At 37.2% G+C, this 19,769-nt stretch overlaps 2 protein-coding genes across 6 annotated transcripts in view; one reads left to right on the top strand and one right to left on the bottom strand.

The window, feature by feature from the left end:
- Window positions 1-337: 337 nt before the first annotated feature.
- Window positions 338-7,538, top strand: LOC143735421 (uncharacterized). 2 transcript variants are annotated; one of them, XM_077225556.1, is made up of 5 exons: window positions 338-409; window positions 3,148-3,344; window positions 3,466-4,765; window positions 5,338-5,420; window positions 6,037-7,538. In XM_077225556.1, the coding sequence occupies exons 2-5, from the start codon at window positions 3,239-3,241 to the stop codon at window positions 6,126-6,128; spliced, it is 1,581 nt and encodes a 526-aa protein (XP_077081671.1). In that variant the 5' UTR covers window positions 338-409; window positions 3,148-3,238; the 3' UTR covers window positions 6,129-7,538. The 2 variants fall into 2 exon arrangements, with proteins under 2 accessions (XP_077081671.1, XP_077081672.1); XM_077225557.1 differs by lacking the exon at window positions 338-409 and having other exon boundaries at window positions 3,134-3,344.
- Window positions 7,539-9,442: 1,904 nt separating this feature from the next.
- The window catches only part of LOC143735402 (protein NLRC3-like), a 35,620-nt gene continuing 25,293 nt past the window's right edge, over window positions 9,443-19,769 (bottom strand). For 3 of the 4 annotated variants that reach the window (XM_077225516.1, XM_077225515.1, XM_077225514.1), the window contains 7 exons: window positions 19,317-19,464; window positions 19,160-19,196; window positions 17,291-19,064; window positions 15,624-15,971; window positions 14,164-14,316; window positions 13,068-13,114; window positions 9,443-12,309 (listed from right to left, as the gene is read on the bottom strand). In XM_077225516.1, the coding sequence (XP_077081631.1) occupies window positions 11,756-12,309; window positions 13,068-13,114; window positions 14,164-14,316; window positions 15,624-15,971; window positions 17,291-19,064; window positions 19,160-19,196; window positions 19,317-19,464 (3,061 nt within the window). In that variant the 3' untranslated portion in view covers window positions 9,443-11,755. Of the gene's footprint in view, window positions 12,310-12,891; window positions 12,915-13,067; window positions 13,115-14,163; window positions 14,317-15,623; window positions 15,972-17,290; window positions 19,065-19,159; window positions 19,197-19,316; window positions 19,465-19,769 lie in introns of all 4 variants that reach the window. The other variant, XM_077225517.1, reaches the window with a different exon arrangement.

Raw genomic sequence — 19,769 nt, 5'->3', positions numbered from 1 at the left:
TTATTATAGATTACAGAAATTATTCAGAGACTTACAAACACAAATCACACAAAAAAACACAAATTTCCCATACTGAAGTATTGAAAAAGAAAATTCTTTAAGGTATATATACAGTAAAATTATTTCAGATAAAAAATCAATAATACGTTTAAAAAAAAGAAAGATACACATAAAAATAGCTAGCCATGGAATACAAAAATAATAAATTCATCTTACACAAATTCATATATAGAGGGTAAGTTAATCATAATAATAGCAGGGAAGCTTATCAAATATACTTTTATAACACTCTATAAGTCTATTACTTTTCTTATTGTCTACTGTTTTTTGTATATTTACATGTTCGCCTCGCTCTGATGACGTCACTTCTAGTCTATAGCGCCCTCACATTTGGTCACATCTATGTGAGGTGAGTTCACGGCGTTTCGTATATTTACTGATTCATAAACGAATTTAACAGTTTATTCTGGATCACTTCTGTATTGTTTTCATTGCCGCTATTTGTGTGTCTTCTCTGGGTTGTGTTGACTGAAATAAACATTTAGCTTAGCGGCAATGTTAGTTGAGACCTCAGCGATTTTGTGTCTTTTTGTATAGGTGTGAATGATAGTTGCGATGTTTTGACGTTATAATGTCGATAGCCTATTCATCAGTCCTGCAACAAAGCCACTTGAAGGCAAACCTGCAATCCTAGCCGGAAAAAAGCGAACGGCTAACCTGATACACAGGGGACGAGGCCGTTTTTGTTTATTGGATGAAGGACAGGCTTCACAAATGCTGAATAAACCGCTCTTGTAGCTTTTCTTTTAATGATTCGACTGCCTGTCCTTATCTCTGACAGGTTTAACGCTAAACAATACCTTTGTTGGGAACTATAGCCTATGTAGATTTTACTATAAGGGAAATATAATTTTATTAGAGCAGAATAGGACTCATTTATGGCATTACCACTTGCAAATGTGTAGCAGTATTTAATAATAGGTGCTGTGCAATATTGAGTTATATTGTCTGAAGAAAATAAATCATATCTTTCTTTGGCTTTCAACTTGAATTGTAATGATTATGACTGCCATGTGTGCCTATAATGCTGATGTAATGCATTTTAATTAATAAAGAGAAAATGAATCATTTAATTATACATATTATAATATTTTGTATGCTTTAATGGAAATAAAATGTGTTCTCTCTATGGCTACTACTTTTTATCAAATAAATTAGACTTGAATTGTAATGATTTATGACTGCCATATGCCTTATAGTGATATTTTATTGAATGAAGATTACCAGAAATATAAAAATTTTAAGAAGTAAAAAAATAATTCTATGGCTTCCAGATTTCTACAATAAAATGAGTTACATTTTAGTGACTAGTATCACTGCTATGTATGCCCAATAACACTTTTTTTTAAAATGAACAGATTAAAATCTAATCTAAAATGTGGTTTTATGCACACTGCATTGACCAGTAATTTGCAGCTAATAGAGCAATTCACGCTATTTTTTCCCACTCGTTAAAGCACAATCCACAAACAGTGCAGTCCTACTGTACATTTACTAGTGACATCACCAAATATAGAACATTATTTGCAAGACGAACGAAAGAATAAAATCATCAGATTTCTTCTGATGATTATGTAAGGCTTTTTGTAGGTGTCTATGTTAACCTCTTATTTGCGAGTCAATATTTTCACCTCATTCATAATGCTGATGTATTCAGATCACATGTAAACTGCTACTTAAAGCTCAATTGATTGTCAACAGATTGAGTCAACCTAAATGATTATCACTTTTGATACAAAATATAAATCTATTAACAGAATTTATTCCATTTAGTCTGATGAAACAATTTTTCATGCAAAAATAAAACAATAAAAATCAATGAAAAAACAACAACAAAGAATTAAGTTGATTCCATTGGTCTGTTATTTTTGCATATCTGTACATGTATTCCATGTATTTTTCTATTATCTATTTAAAAAATGGTCAAAAATAACCATAGATACAATTACAAATATGTAGTAGAATAAATATGGTCATAAAAGAGGTACAGTCCAGTTCCAACTGTGGTAAAAAAAAAAGATATGGTCTGAGAGTTTTTAAAGCGTATCCACCAGAGGGTCAGAGGTCTATGAGAGGCATTCTCCGGAAGACTTCAGCCTTGCTTAAGTAGGTGCGCTGTTCCAGTCCTAATGTATCATTCAAAAGTTGTTTAAACAGATACATTTTTGGAGACCTTTGTAATGTCCAATGGGGTTTCCAAAATTTGGCCATCAAATCGTGTAGCCTACCTCTTTCTGAAAATGTTTAAGTTTTCTAAATTCCCATAAGATACATGCTTACGATGCTTGATCCTGTATGTTTTGCATCGACGATATCTTGATGATACATTAGGATACATTTTACACAGACAAACTGGGGTTAGGGACATCCTGTGCATTGACTTATTTTGTTACAGAATAATGAGGTGAAAACATTCTTGCATATAGTCCCTCACTGGGCTTCATCGAAGTTGACACAAGGTAACATTTTTAAGTGAGGCCTGAGAAGAAATTTGATGGTCTAAAAGAGCACAATAATATCACAGAGATTTCCCCTTTTAATGTTGTTCAATTCACCAGAATCTCCTCTATTTTGGACCACTCCAGTGATAGTTACCCTGCCTTTTCAAAAGTGGTTATCAAATGGTGAATTTACAAGTATTTGTAAAATCCCTGTTTTGTAATCTTGAACTCTGAGTTTAAATTTGAGAAGGACCTAAGGGAGCAATTGGTAAACAAATTTTGAAACTGGTGTACCACGTTCTTTCCAATTTATAACAAGGATTTTCCAAGATCGGGCGGCAGGTCTGGATTGGAGGACAGAGGAGTTAACATATATATTTCCGCAGAAACTCTTTTTTCATCTTGCCAGCCCAGAAATGTATTGTTTCTGTTTTTTTTTTAAATATAAATATTCAAATAATTTTTTATATATTTCTTTATCAGTATGCCCATATTGCAGATAAAGGTAAGAATTTAAAAAAGTGGTTAAAAAATGAATTTGTTTAAAAAACATTCAGTAATTTCACATTTATAAACGTTTAAAATGTGTGTATTAATGAAACTGTCAATTTAATAACTGATTTATTTTTTATTTTGTTTTTTATAGTTTCCTCTTAGGACCACAATTCAGCAATAAATACCCGAATATTCCCATCAAGTGAAGATTTTATGAGAGATTATGAAAGAACAGTGAGAACATGAATGATCCAGAACCCTGCAGAATAAAACATGAAGATACTGTAGAACAAAGAGGTGATCCTGAAATCTGCAGAATAAAACATGAAAATACTCGAGAACAAAGAGGTTGGTGTTTATTCTTGATTCTTTGTTAATGATGCTGAAGATCATTAAGATTATAAAATTTCTAGTAATGTCATGTTCTATTTTTCATGTTTAAAAATAAAGCTTTTTACTTTAATTTTAGACATGATGGAAGAGATCAAGGAGAGTGAAGAAATTATTGAAGCAAAAGAGAAATTTGTCAAAACTAAAGAAAGTTGCTCACAGACTGAAAGTAATTTTGAACTGAACAAAGAAGACAAAAAATATTTCACCTGCCTTCCTTGTGGAAAGAGTTTCCCATACAAGAAAAGTCTTAAACTTCACATAAGAATTCATAGTGGAGAGAAGCCTTTCACATGTGATCAGTGCGGGAAGAGCTTCACACTAAAAGGAAACCTTACGAAACACACAGCAATCCACACTGGAGCGAAGCCGCACACATGTGATCAATGTGGGAAGAGTTTCTCACGAAAAGGAAACCTTAAAGAACACATGAAAATCCACAATGGAGAGAAGCCCTACACATGTGATCAGTGTGGTAAAAACTTTGGTGGGGCAGATGCACTGAAGGTCCACTTGAACGTTCATTCAAAAGAGAAGCCTCATGTGTGTCCTTTGTGTGGAAAAAACTTCAGTCAGCTGGTTGCTTTAAAATTACACCTGGAAAGACACAGTGGTGTGAAGAATTATATGTGCTTTGATTGTGGGAAGACCTTTTTAAAAAATGTTGAATTGAAAAAGCACCAGAGAATTCACACTGGAGAAAAACCTTACAAGTGTTCACTCTGTGACAAGAGATTCAGTCAGTTAGGAAACATGAAAACACATGAGAAGACCCACACTGGAGAGAAGCCATACACATGTGATCAGTGTGGGAAGAGTTTCACACAAAAAGGAACCCTTAATGATCACATGAATATCCACACTGGAGAGAAGCCATACATATGTGAGCAGTGTGGGATGAGTTTCAAACATGTAAGCGCTTTTAAATCACATCTATATTCTCATTCGGGAGAAAGAAAATTTTTCTGTGATCAGTGTGGTAAAAACTTTTTTGGGGCAGATACCCTGAAGAAGCACTTGAAAGTTCATGCAAAGGAGAAGCCTTACATGTGTTCTTCATGTGGAAAGAATTTTAAATGGCTGGGCGCTTTTAAAATACACCAGAAAATACACACTGGTTTTAAAGCTCATGCATGCGTTGAGTGTTTGAGGACATTTGCTACACCTAACAAATTGAAACGTCACCAGAGAATTCACACTGGAGAAAAACCTTACAAGTGTTCACACTGTGACATGAGATTCAATCAGTCACAACATCTGAAAGCACACGAGAGAATCCACACTGGAGAGAAGCCGTATCACTGCCATGCATGCCGGAAGAGTTTCACTCAATTATCTACTCTACTCACCCATACAAAAAACAGTTGTCCAAAGTCAAGGTAAGTACTTAATATCTTTCAGAATCCGCAGTTTCAGGTGTGACACTGCATCCTCTTAAAATATGCGATAAGAGAAAAAAAGTTTATGTCTTAACTGCTGCAGTGTGTGGCAGGACATATTTTTGATTGCTTAGTTTCTATTATTACATTGTTATGATAGATAGGCCCGCTTACCGGGAAAATTCATTGGTCATAAATCCCTCTCCACATAACAATGTTAAACATCATATGCTTCGGTCGGTTGTTATTGTACCACATCATGCAGCATTGTGACGAATCACAGTAATCTTGTCATGTCACATATGGTTGGGACAAGATGTGAGATTCAGACAAACTCAAAAATGTTTATCAAAGTGAAAGCAAAATTATTTAGATTTGACAAATTTAAATGTTATGAAAACAAATGTGGTGCTGTGGCTTTGACAAAAAATGATGATCCATTTTATCTAGCATGACTAGAATATATTGATTCACATGATCAATGTAATGTGATTAGTCACTAAGAAAGAGTGCAGAATCTGAAATGTTTAATATTTATCTTGTGTAATGTTTTTGTAAACTGTTTTTGGCAGAACAATGACAGAGATCACAGTTACACTGGAAGAAGATGACGTTGAGGAGTGGAAAGTTCTTCATGATACTGAAAAACAAAGAGGTTGGTGTTTATTCTTGATTTCTTGTTAAAAATGCTGAAGGCTCACTAGATTTAGTGGCTGAAGATCATAATAAAAGTGAGGGGCATGTTTGGCTGCAACCTTGATCAAAATGAAACTACAAATATTTTCATGGAAAAATATTTATCACATATAGTACAATAAAAATTGACAACTGATAGCACATAAAAACCCAATTTAATTGATTATGTACAGTATGTTTGGGGAAAAGCCCAAAATACAGAAATTATGGCAGTTGTAATGTCTACATGCCCTTTCACACAAAAAAAGTAGTGTCTTTCTCTTTTTTTTTTCAGGGAGTGTATTAATTTTCAGGCACTTTTGATCAGAATTCTAAAGGGCAAGCACACTAAATTCTGTGCTCCCGCGAAAACTCCCATTAATTGTCTCAATTGTATAATGAATGTTTTATTTACATTGTGTTTACACTATTGGTTATAATGAAAAGATTTGCATTGAACAAAACAAAACCTTGTGCTTTTTCAGCAGTTAAGCAGTTTCTGCTTTCTATTATTACATCAGGCCATTTCCCTTAACATTTATCTCAGATTTATTTCATGATTTAATGAAAATTAAAGCATTTTACTTTCATTTTAGACCTGATGGAAAGTGAAGAACTGAGTGAAGCGGAGGAGAAAATTCATGTCAATACTGGAGAAAAATCATTGAGTTGCTCAGACTGGAAGTAATTTTTTACTAAAATAAAGAGTAAAAAAAAAAAAACCTGCTTACATATTGGAAACAGTTTCCCATACACAACAAATATTAAACTTCAAATTCATTTCACATGTGATCAGTGTGGGAGGACTTTCACACTAAAAGGAAACCTAAAATCCACATGAAAATTCACGCTAGACAGAAGCCGCACACATGTAAGTGCATTTAACTGTGATCAGTGCTGTAAAAACTTTTTGGCAGATTCCCTGAAGAAGTTCGAAACAGCATGCCAAAGTGAACTTTGGAAAAGTTTGCTCTGGCTGGTAAACAGCTTCGTACTACCATTGGTCTGTAGCGATTAAGTAATAGGTAGGTGTGTCTCTAAAGGGGTCCGCACACCGGACAAGAATTATTCTCTATGAGTGTACACACACCGGCGGCGCCATCCGGCGTCTGTCCGCGGCACCCAGCTATGGCTCAGGACCTTGTTCAAAATCCTGCCGCGCGCCAGAGCGCCATTTACATAGTTTAATATTAAATTTACATTTATTTGTCTCAAATTGTCGTTAATGTATATACTGACTTCACCCTGTGCTGCAATATACATTTAGTTTTACATTAATTTACAGAAATCAGCTGCTTGAATGAAAATTGCTGACGTTATCGGATCTCCAGGTGATATTCTCAATTCATTCAGTTAACAGACACTCTGTGGTAAAGTGAATTCAGACTGCAGACTAAGCAACAATTGTATAGTACAATCATAACATCGTACAGACATTATCTTAATTCCATAATTTCCTTAAACATAAGAATATTGCTGGCCATAAACTGACAAAGTGCGCGTCCGGTGTGCGATACCTCAAGTTGTCATACTTTTGTCTCAGAATTGAGTGTGTTTCACAAATCTGACTTTATAACTCACAATTGAGAGTTTATATCACACAATTCTGACTTCATAACTCACAAATTTGTCTTCATATCTCACAACTCTGACTTTTTAATTCGCAATTGTGAAAAAGTCCTTGAGTCGAGTCCTTCGTTCATCACGAGACAGCCACATATGCTTTGGCAATGCTGTCTGTACAGAAACAGATTTCTTGTTAGGAATTTGTAAACAATATGTCAGGAGAAAGGAGAAAGAAAAAAACACTAATAATAATAAATTAAATTAAAATAAAGAGCTAGGGTATATTTGTCAAATCATAATCTTCTAATTGTGTTTTTTTTTTGCATCATTTTTAGGGTTACCGGAAACAGAAATATATTTATTTTGTTCGTTCACTAAAAAATGTGTTCACCTCTTTTGTCACGTGACCTCTTCCCAGCTCACTATCTTGACACTAATACATTAGTATTTTTGACTGTATGTTGTATTATAGTTGTATACTACCTTATAATTATCAAAATACATGTGCAATAAACATTCTCTGAAACAAAAATCCACCCTGTTCTTGTTCCTGTCAGTCTTTTTTTATTGTTAAATGTTTTTGAGTATCTGTGGTGTGTGTGGGTTTACATTAGCCTGACAAGCCAGACCCACATTAAGATGTTTGGTCTGGGAACACACCATACGCTGATTTCACGCAGCCGCCATTTTGAAATAAAAAGTGAGGCTCCGGTGGGAAGAACCCCGTAAGTAAAGATAAACAACAATGCCTTGGACTACCAACCTGAAGCTGCTGCCGCGATTTACACTATTGGATGTTAATATCCAATATAGGATATGTATATAGTTCGTTCCTGCTTCTTTTTTTACTTTCTGAATTATATTAAAAAAATAAAATTATAAATGGATTTCACTGTATATAGTCTAAATTATGAAAGAAATGTGTGTACAGTTTTAGAATAACTCATTTCCACATTAAACATTCAAAGTTTAATGTCGCATTCGCGACTCTCCTGTGATTAACGCCGCCTTCACACTGGCAGTTGAAATCAGCTCCGATACGGCTCCGAAATGACCGGAAATCATTCATTTCCTATGGATATTCGCAGACCGCATGCAAATGGGTCAGAAGCGGGTCCGACCGAGTGCGGTGCGAAGAAAATCGTGTCCGTTGGTTATCTGGATGCGTTCAAAAAATTTAACTCTTGCGGACGGTTCCTATCCGACAATTACAGCGGAAGTTAGCGTTGCTATGGTACTGATTAACAAACCAGAATTCTTAACTTTTAATAAAAGAAATAATGATTTTATAATGATAAGTTGTCGTGTCATTTTTTTATTTTCATGATTTTATAATGTTATTAGGACAGTTAAAACAATTAAAATGTAGGCTATAATTAAATAATTAAAATGGATAATTAAATATTGTGGCCGTTTACCCTCACCCCGCTCATTCACATAATGTTACAGTCAGAAAATTACATGATGGCAAATTGTCGGCTGGTCAATGCTCAATCAGCCTCTCCGCCACTTTTGTTCAGCTTTTCGCGGTGTAGTACGACGGCCGCTGGGGGCGTACTGCGTATTACGGAGCTGATCTCAACTGCCAGTGTGAAGGAGGCGTAAAGGCGACACTTCCGGTTTTCTTCCCACCGGAGCCTCGCTTTCAATTTCAAAATAACGGCTGCGTGAAATCAGCGTATTGGCAGGACTCAAGCCGAGGGGTGGGATAAACGGTTGTCTTTCAAATTCCCTCTGCATGCAATAGGATAACGTTACAACCAACCAGAGCAACGAAGAAGGTGAGGTAGTCGGAGCGACGGAACACATCTTCCTTTTTTTCAGAATGACTTCAGTGCCGTTCTTTGTTCTTTTCTCAAAGAAAAGCTTAATTTCAAGTCTTCCAGAGTCACGGCCAAAGCCGATTTTAAAGACCGCTGTTCGCCAGCCGCCGCCATCTTCTTTATTTTCAAGAAGCAGGGAATTGACGCGGAACCGTAGCAACTCTGCCGTCATTATGTTAAGCCCGCCCACCAACTCTATACACGATGTGATTGGCCTGACTAGAGTTTGTTTTTTCCAACTCGCCAATAGGCTTGTTTGAGATGCGCCTCGCCTGAAATGTAGGTGAGAGTAGGCGGCTGCAGTGAGGGGAGTGAAAAAAGCGCAGGCAAGACGTACAGATCTCTCTTCTCGCAGTGGATCAGACACCTATGAGATCAGGCGGATATATCAGGATTCACACTCGTGCACTGTGTTGCTAATAAACTGGATGTAATTTAAGTTCTGTTGCTTTTATATGAAAATAAATATAATGAACAAGACACCCAAGTACTTAGTACTTGTTATTTAATTCCATTCCAAATACGTGTTTATCAGTATTTTTTTCTTTAATACAGACATGTCTTTTTATATTTTTTATTTATTTATAAAAATGACATCACATAACCCTTATCGCACTGTCAGAGAGTTTATTCACACATAACCTATACACATAAAACATGATACCAGTTTTAAAATCAAATATTTTAAAAGAGAACAATACATCACGGTTGTTTAAAACAATGAGTATTAAGCTGTCTCGTCAGCAAGTCATTTCCCATCATGCTTTTGATCAGCGCAGTCGGTGGAGAGCAACTGCGCGCGACTGCAGAATCCGACACGTGCGGACCGCTCTCGGACACATTTCTAAACGGCATGCATCTCGCGGTGATCGGTTCTGCACAGATTTTGCTAATCTCAAACAATCCTAATGGAGAGTTGCTAGCCGATCCTGGCTGCAAATTAAATTTGGTGCCGCTAGGGTTCATCTAGATTTCTAGGCTAGGTTTTACATGTGACTTCAGTTAAAAAGACTTCTAATTTTTTCATGCAATTTGAGTGAGTGACTCAAAATTATGCATGAATCCTTAATACATAACACTACATTTATATTTTCTATCCATAATGGTTCATTTTTATTGTTTTAACAATTTTAACTTGTTAAAGTCGGCATGAAACGGAAGTTGAGATTGTCATTTTTTTCCTTGTTGTGACGTATATCTGAGTGAAACGGCTTCTGAAATTAGGAAAAAATGTTGGGCGGGGCTTGATTTCGTCCTTCGTGAATAGATTGGATCATTGGAGGTTGGGCGTTGCAAACAAAATGGAGGCAGATTTGAATGCCAGTTTACATTCAGTTGTGGAGGATTTCTCTCCACCGGACTCCCCACCGTTACCCTCCCATGAAGGATTTTTTATTGAGGAGCCTGGCGACGAGAACGAGGACGAGCAGCTAAATTTTCAGACAGGAATCAGCTCTGGCTCTGGCCGCACCCTTTTGCCATGGCACGTGACCGAAAGAGAAGAGAGGTCGTTTCGATGGGGGAGGGAAGGGTAATGTATTTGATTAAAAATTATAAGGGTACATGAATATAAAATAAATAAGTGCACAGATAAATCATTTATAATAAACACTACGATATTACATATAAAAAGAAGATTTGTCAAATTTGATTTCATGCCGACTTTAATTGGACAGCCCAGAAGATACGGAGCCTAGCGATTGAGAAGACCACATAAAAATGTTAGCCTACTGCTAAATACTTCAAATTGAGCCTGAGAGGAGCCACACACAACATCATCAAACTGACACCGAGAGACAATACAGAGCAGGTTATTTATGATTAAAAATAATCTTAGGTAAAAGATTCTGTCAATTTTATCACGAAATTACAATAAATACCGCTTTGGCACTTGTAAATGCGTGATCGTTGTAGCGCCTCAGTTCAACCGATCATCTCTACTAGTTGATAGCAAAAAAAAAAACTATTTTCAAAAACTTTTTTTGATAACTCAATTCACTCTGATGTATGTCAGAACATGAAAGAAAAGATCTGTTGCACCTTCCGTTTCATTGCTACTTTAATGTGAATTTTTTAAAAAACAAAATAAAACGAGAAAATCACTCACTGTTCTTTTGTAGATTTAATAAGATTTGATGTATTTTACATTCATAGAGTGAATAAAATAAAATAAAGTTTTTGTTCATCATCATTTGCTCCCCCTCAGGTCATTCCAAATGGGCATGTTTTTATTTCCCTTTAAGCACTTTATGTCCCTTCCACTCGAAAACTTAGTAATTGAACTTCAAAAATAGAAAAAAGCCTTTATAGAAACCATTTGACAGTGGGTGAGGAGTCCGTTTTAAAACATTCACTAACCCACCCCCTCGACCGTTTTGACGGGGAGAGTTAAAAAACGAGCAGTAATTTATAACCAGATCAGAAAAAGGACCCACCTGTGTCCAAGATTCGGTTATAAACATAAAATCTAACTTGTGAAAGGAGAACAGGTTGTTCAGCAGAAATGTCTTGTTTGCCACAGAACGAACGTGGATCAAGGCCATTTTTGGTGGAGTGATGGCGCTGGGAGAGAACAGGCTCTTTCTCAGGAGACGAATATTAGCGTGATTCACTTCTCGTCGAGTGCAAAAGCCGATGCGGGCTGTACCGAACTGCGGGCTTGGAGCAGACAGGAAGAATAGGGCGAAGCCAGCGGCAGGAGAAATCCAGCGAACACCAGGCAACAGACGCGTTACACGCCGACTTCCAAGCCGGAACTGGAAGGCTGAATACAGATCCAGCCCGCAGCAGAGCTTTCCGACGTTTCCTCCTGCGCTTTCTCCATATCTATGTTTTCAGTGGTGTATAAAAACCTTGCAAAATAAACTGTTAGGTTTTCATTACCTTAGAATGAACCATTTCTATCTACATACACCGTGGGTCCCTTTTACGGTGATGCTTGCGCTTGCCTTAAACAGACTGAGCTGTCTGGTTCCTGAATACTGAAGGCAGCATAAAGTTCCTGGTCCTTAGGAAAATCTGCATCAAACATGTACAAGAGTTCAGGCTCTGGGCTCAACCTATAGAAGAAAACAGAACCAGCCTTTTGGTCCACAAACACACCGAGTTTTCTGTTGGACTCTGTTTGAAGTGGTTTAGTTAATGATTCAGTTTTTTTGTTATGATCCACACATACTTTTTTTGAGCAACATAAACTCCACGACATCACATTGCGTCCCAGACGTACTCCGTCACTCGCACCCTTTCTCTTGATTTCCTTACAGGCCACGCCCATGTGCACACCTGTCCCGATCACGTCCACCGTAAAAAAGCAGCGTCCTGAGAGCGGCTGGCAGCACAGGACCTGGTTGATCTTGTCAAATCTTCCGTCATTAGCAGGAAGCTGTTGTTTCTCTCTCTTACGAACAGCTACTGTGTTGTTCTCGCTCAGATAGATGTATTCATTAGCTGTTTGAGGGTCAAAGTTGAGTGCGACGGCATCTAAAAACAAAAAGACATTTATCAGAAAATGTCATCTTAAATATCTAGTTAGCATTTGCAGTAAGTTCTCATTTTGTCTCCAGTAGCACATCCATGTGTGTAGATTATGTGAAATACTTTTCGAAAGAAAAATGCAATTTCCATCTAAAGCTATTTTAAACAGATTTTCAGTAATTCCTTCATAATTTGAATACAGGCAGGTTAATTTAAAGAAACACTGTGGTCTGGTTTCACATACAGCCCTTAAATTAATTCAGGATTAGACTATAGTTAATCTATGACATTTAATTAGACAGTTAGAAAAGAAAATTACCAGTGTGTTAAAACAACTCAAATATGCATTTTTGTCTGGGACTAGACATGGGACTAAACCGGGCAATTAAGTATGGTTAAACTTATTTTAAAGTGACATAGTAACATTGTACTTACACAAATAAGTACAGAGTAATATTAATTAACTACATGTTCTTACTATAGTTACAGTTAGGGTTACTTTATTATAACTATGCATATTACAGTTATTATAGTAAGTACATGCAATAATGTGTAACTAGGTCACCTAAAATAAAAATAAAGTGTTACCTTAAGTATTTGTATAAATTCTTCTGTCAGACCGCAAGACATATTAAATTGAAATGGAAAAGGTGTTAAAAATACTGAAGCAGTTACAGCATCTACAAATACGCCTTCACTTACAAATTCAAATACATTTTAACCTACAATCTTTTGTGTTGATCCATGTGTATGTTTAAACTCACATTTGTACAGTCCTGGTTGGTCTTGGCACACTCCTCCAAAGGAAATTCTGATTAGAGTCAGAGTTAGAGTTAGTATGGGTATTAAGTGAAGACTTGAATCACACCATTACTCATTAATTGAAGCACATTTTAAACATGAATATAATAAGGATTCCTAAATTAATTTTGGGTCCCATGAAAAGTTCTTCAAAAAGTGTTTTTGAACAAATCTTTTAAAGATGCAGTGTGTAAATTATAGCGACATCTAGTGGTAAGGGTTGCGAATTGATACCAACAGAAGTTACGGTGGCCGACAGGAGACGTCATCGTCTGAGACAGCAGAGAGTGGCCAGTTAAGCAATGAGGTTTATCATTGGCCCTGTCCCAATTCTCACACTAAGCCCTACGAGTTTTTCAGTCGAGAATGTAGTTGTTTAAAGCTCAAATCTGTGGTTTATTTATAAAGATAGTGCCTATTCAAAAATTTGATATGACGTTTTCGGAGTTGTGAGATCCAGGTGATCACCGGGCGCTCAGCGCTCATGTAACCCGCCTGGAACAGCCTTAACTCGGCTAGTGCTTCTGACGTTTGCCACTGGCTCTGATGTCTCGAGTCTATTGGTTAAACATGAGATATAATGGCTATTATTGATCAATAAAACTGAACTTTAACAAAAAGAGACGAGGTTGTGTCATTTTATTTTATCGGTGGGACTCATCTCTTCACCACACCGGCTTCCCTTTTCTTCTGAGTTTTCGAGGTTTCCTGCTGCCGACCAGCACCACGGCAGCGGGATAGTTAGTGTAGATAGATAGTTAGGACATTGTGTCAGTATTGTATTAGCTGACTTTAGCTAGCTTCTTTGTGCGAAGAACAACATACAGACAAAACATGTCTGTAGTAGTTTGTCCGTTTAGGGCTACTGTAGAAACAGGCGCAAAATTTCAATGTGAGGGGATCACCACCTACAGTACTTGTGCAAAAAAAAGCAGCCTATAGGAAGTATACCTGAATATAACAGTGAATAATTCACTGAATAACTAGGGCAAATCAATGCATCCAGTGGATGTTCATTCCAAACTTCCACATGAACATACAAAATAGATGCTACAGTACCTCAGTGAGGGCAGCTTAGCCTTCAGTTGATTAATTTTCTGTTTGATGTTTCCAAGATCATTATACTGCAGGTCCAGCTCTGTCAAAAAGGATTTGGCTTTCAAAGACGACAGCAACTTAGAAACTCCTTGTTTAATTTGACAGCCTGATAGTCTATAGAGCAAAACAAGATTATGTTTAGATCAACTGGTCAAGGAATAACATTCATGACATTCATTTGTTTGCCTATTTCAAGGACCAACCAGCTTTGGTTGTAATGTTTCCTTACATTTTTAGATTTATGCATTTAGCAAATGATTTTGCATTCACGCTACACATTTTTTGATAAGCGAGTGATTCCTGATAATCAAACCTATGACCTTGGTATGGCTAATGTCATACTCTACCAGTAAGAGTACATCAAGGATTCCCAAATGTTTTTGTCAGCCAAACCTTAGTCTCAGCCTCAAATTTTACGCCCATGGATCGTTGGCTAAGCATCCGATGAATAAGGCACATAAATGGGAAACACTTCAGGAGTTTCAAAATCGTTATCGTAATCGGTTGAATTCTACAGGATTTCCAGAAGATGTGTGTGTCGTGTTCTTTAAAGGGGAATATGGCAACTTAAGCCATTTCTTCACTGATTTTCACTTTTGCTGTCGCATGTTTTCTCAACGAGCTCCCCCTACAGCTGTGGGCCGTATATTTCACAACACTGTTGTAAAAAAAACTTCACTTGCGGCACCCTCCTCCCCCTTTATACCACTGCTCATGTGCATTTGTTATTATCGGAGCCGGCCAACTTTATTGTGTGGAGTTGTGTTTACCAAGGTGGGTAATACATCATCCACAGTATCGTATGCCGTGTGTGTTTATGTCGAAATATCATAAATCAGTTCAATTCTGGCTCGTTCTCGCTTCTCACGAGACTTCCTATTTCCATCTGACCGGGACGTTAGTCCCCATGTTGCAAAGTTGGTTTTCCGCCTGGGAACGCTGGGGTGTGCGGGGAAAGTCACCATTCTCTCCAGAACAGGTTATTTAACGATCCAAATGATTTCAAAACGTTTTTATTAAGTTGAGATAGTTGCCAAGTTCCCTTTTACGGTCCGCCTGGAAGCAAAGCCGTTGTGATGCCAAATCCCCTCATGGAAGAAAAATGCCATTGTGTTTACAATGTGACATTGATAGCTTATCAGGACCAACGAAATGCTGGATTTTTAAAAGTTTGTGAATCTTGCGGCTCCATTGTTGCAGTAAACTTGCACAATGTTCTTGAATGAATAATTTATTAGATGTATGTCGGTCTGTTATCTTAGAGACATCAAATTTACATTTTTACGCTGCTTAAAATTAGTTGCTTTACATGTTGGTCAAATGTCCTCTTGGGCGGTCCGTGGCCACTCTTACATAATCTATTTAACTGTTTATTTTATCCATCTGTCTCGACCCTGATGTTTGCAGTTAGTTTTACCTACTTCAGAACCTCAAGATGACACTTGGCACTCCGCAGCCCAGCTGAGAGAATCTCCACTCCTAGATCTCCTACATGATTGTCGCTGAGGTCCAGGATTTTCAGATTAACATTTGATCCTGAAAGCACATCCTTGATCAGCTCCATGTCCTGACTATGGAGGTTGTCGTGGCTGAGATTTAGCATCTGAATCTGGCATTTGGGATCACATAGGACTTTAGAAAGCTGCTTCACTGCACACAGACCCAGACTATTGTGGCTTAGATCAAGATGAGTCAGGTGAGAGTTTGGAGAGATCAGGAAAGACACCAGGATTTTACAGTGTTTCTCTGTAAAGCCGCTTCCTTCAAGTCTGTCAATAATAATGTAATTGCTGTTAACAGATGTTCTATGCATTTGTTTCATAATTAATTCATTTATAAGTAAATCCACAATTGTATGCATTCATCTATTAGAGGTACAATGTAGAAATGTGTATTTGATGTAATGTTATGTAAATTATTCTCTGATGGTGTGAGAATGCGTCACTTTAGCGGAAATGGCGAAAAATATTGCGTCGCCCTTGATGGACTGATCATGAGGGGATGCCTAACGAGGCTTTGAGAGTTGAATTTAGGTTTAAAATAAGTGTTGTCTCAAGTCAAAAGGACAGTAAAGAGGATTTTGTAAAACAAAGGACTCAAAGATCTCTTTTCATGACAAGCAACCAACAAGGTCTTTGTTTCACATGTATATTTGTTTGTGTGAAAATAATAATTTTTTGTTGCATCTCGTTTCCTTTAAGACTGTTTTGTATAATATGCTGATGTGTTTGTACTATGTTAATTTATGAATGCAGTTCTCACGGCGTAAAAAAAACGAGCCAAATAATTAAACGCCCGTTTTAAGGAACCAACCTGTGTCTGTGTTGTTGTGAAGAGAGCTACAATTGAATTTAAACCGTTACAGTTTTACATTTATACCCTGTTGCAAATTTTGCATTTATACCCTGTTACGGTAACAATTTTACATTTAAACTGATAGAATTGAGCATTTAAACAGTTACACTAAGGCCTGGGACACACTAGATGTTTTTCAAATCTTAACCGATTTTAAAACTATGGAAGACCACATACTTAAGGGCAGTTTCAACCTAGTATAGCATTATAATCTCCCACACCCACGAAGATTCGTCCAGACCACGAGACCACACACATTTTCACAGTGAGATGAGGTCTCACGGATACTCACAAGATCAAACTTGACTTGAGAAGAGAAACAAATGGAGGACGAGTTTTGTTTTACGGGGAGTAAAAAAAAAGAAAAGAATATTTGTGATCTTTCTCAATATTGTGGCATGTTTGTGGCTGCCAAGTTTCAGCTATAGAAGCATGAAACATCCCATTGGAGAAGCTTGCTTGATCTCATTGGCTATCGTGGGTATCACATCAGAGGCGGTCCGATCAAGAGTTGGGATCGTGCAGCTCCAACGTGATCAGGAGCAGTGAAATAATCGTAATGACACCACACTTTGAGGATTTTTCGGGTCAAAAAGTCGTTTGAGACAAGCCTCGAATATGCAAATCAGACTCAAAATGTGGCTTAAAATCTTCAAGTTTGTCTCCAGCCTAACTTTGACTGGGAATGTTTAATGATACATAATGAAGATTTTCACACCGTCATAATACTTACTGAGCTTTTCTGAAGCACTTGATGGCTGGAGAGAATCTCTGAAATCCTTCTAAAGTGATGTTGTATTTCCTGAGGACAAACTCTTTGTGGTCTGTATCTGACATCACAAACCGGAAAGCCAGAAACGTGCACTGGAACAGTGTAAGGGGCTTTTTAGTCCGTGAGCGTTCAAGATTTTTCATCTGCAAAAAAGAAATGTCTTTGAGCTCCACAAGGCAACGAACAAGACTGAAGCATCTCTCAGGGGTCAGGTCTTTCCTCCTCAAAGACTTAATGTACTTTGTCACTTTTTTGTGATCTTCTGAACTACTGCCTTGCAATGGAGGCAGGAATCCTTCAAGTATTTTTCTGCTGGAATCACAAGAAATTCCGAAGAGAAAACAGTTAAAAAGATCCAGGTGTTCATTTTTGGTTTGCACGGCCACGTCGATCACGCCTTTGAGAAAATCCGACAAATAAGACTTTTGCCCCTTTTTAGCTTTAATCAATCCCAGGGAGTCTTGATTTCCTGATAGAAATTCATGAAAAACAAACATAGCTGCAAAGAATTCCTGGACACTGAGATGGACAAAGCTGTAAAGTTTAGTCCTTCTATATCCAATCTTGTCCTCAGAGACACAGGTAATGATGCCAGGATATCGGAGAGCTTCTTCAGGAGTGATACAATATTTCCTCAAGTCTTCTTTACTGAAGATTGCATTTTGTTCCTTTAGCTTCCAGTATGCCAGCTCTGCCAGTTTCTTAATCATTGCTTTGTGCTGTATGAGAGCATCTTGTGATGGCAGTTCTTTCCCTTGATATTTGTTGTGGCTTAACCTGGTCTGATTGTGCAGATAGTGTATATACATTTCTGTCTGATTTGAGGGCATGTCGCTATTTTTATTTTGACTTTTAACGTTTTTGAGAACAACCGACGAAATCCAACAAAAGAGAGGTATGTGGCACAATATCCACAGGCTCTTATGAGACTTCAGGTGACAGATGACTTTTTGGGTTAGATCTGGATCCTCAAACTGCCTCATGAAGTACTCCTCCTTTTGTTCACATGTGAATCCTCTGATCTGTGTAATGTACCCCTGTCTGAAGATCTCAGATGGAAGCTGTCCAGCTGCCACAGGCCGGCTGGTGATCCACAGGTGTGCGGATGGGAGCAGTTTTCCTCGCAGAAGGTTTACTAGAAGAACATTGAGTGTGTTTTTTTTTTTAACATTTGACAAAATGTTGGTTTGAAAGTCTAAATCCTTTTTATATTCATCCAGACCATCTAAGATGAAAAGGACTTTTCTATCACAGATCCAGTCAGAGATCTGTCTTGCATCTTTGAACTCTGGGTAAAAGACACAAAGCAGGTCAAAAAGACTCTGCTTTTCTCCCTCATGCAAGTTCAGCTCTCGGAACGGGAGCAGAAAAACAAGCTCTAGATCATCATTGGCTTCTCCGCTTGCCCAGTCGTGGACAAACTTCTGCACAGTGACCGTTTTTCCAATTCCGGCGATTCCTTTCGTTAAAACAATCTTTATGGGTCTATTTTCATTCGGTGGTTTAAGAATTTTATTGTAGTTTATGACTTCCTGCAATGATGTGTTTGAATCATTCGTCTCGATCTGCCAGATCTCATGTTCTCTATTGATGGGGTCCGACTCGTCATTGATGATAAACAGTTGTGTGTAGATCTTATTTAGATTGACTGACTGTTGTGCACTTCCCTCCAAAATCCTCTCAGAATCCTGCATCATTCTTAATTTCATCTTATTCTTTATGCTCTGAAGAGTGTCTAAAAATGTTGGAAAGTCATATTATTAACAGGAGCATTGCACTTATGAACAGTTTTATGCAGCAACAGTTTTGAAATGTATTTATGGCCCTTACCATTTTTGTTTATTGAGGTAGAGTGAGACTCTTGTTGCTGAAAAAAAACATGTACATATAAATATACAGCATTTATAATATACACCTCTTAACTTAGCAACTCTGTATAATGTACAAAGTGTACAATATTACAGTGTATTAATGATCAGACACTCACCACTTGTAGGTTAAATGCAACACCACCAGCTATTTTGCATCCTTGTATGGTTGGAGCATTTATTGTGCCACCATTCCTCTGTTTAATAAGACTATTTACCATTTTGAGTACTTTTTTCCCTCCACATTCATTTTCCTGCATTGTTCCACTGTGGTAAGATAAATAGTTTATGATTAATTCTTATGTTTTATGATTAATGTTTACATTTGACAGCAAATGCACACAGTACTATTCAAAAGTTTGGAATCTTTAAGATGTATTAATGTTTTTAAAAGACGTTTCTTATGCTAACCAAAGCAGCATTTATCTGATCAAAAACGGCAATATAAATATTTTTATGGAAACATTTTCAGGATTCTTTAATGATCAATATTCAATATCAATCAATATTCTTGAGCTAAACATTGTTAAAACACAAATGACATCTATTTACAATCAGAGTAACCTAGGCAA

Source organism: Siphateles boraxobius, unplaced genomic scaffold (assembly GCF_051911475.1).
Source record: "Siphateles boraxobius isolate OS27281-9 unplaced genomic scaffold, OSU_SipBor_1 13, whole genome shotgun sequence".
In the NCBI taxonomy this organism is placed as follows: Eukaryota; Metazoa; Chordata; class Actinopteri; order Cypriniformes; family Leuciscidae; genus Siphateles; species Siphateles boraxobius.
The sequence above is the reverse complement of the archived record's forward strand: the minus strand, read 5'-3'. Positions and strand labels throughout refer to the sequence as shown.

What these genes read in the sequence shown, in the direction of transcription:
- LOC143735421 (XM_077225556.1), top strand. Translation starts at nt 3,239, where the DNA reads ATGAATGATCCAGAACCCTGCAGAATAAAACATGAAGATACTGTAGAA. An exon ending in AACAGTTGTCCAAAGTCAAG is followed by an intron (nt 4,766 to 5,337) that starts GTAAGTACTTAA and finishes TGTTTTTGGCAG; the next exon opens with AACAATGACAGAGATCACAG. An exon ending in TGATACTGAAAAACAAAGAG is followed by an intron (nt 5,421 to 6,036) that starts GTTGGTGTTTAT and finishes CTTTCATTTTAG; the next exon opens with ACCTGATGGAAAGTGAAGAA.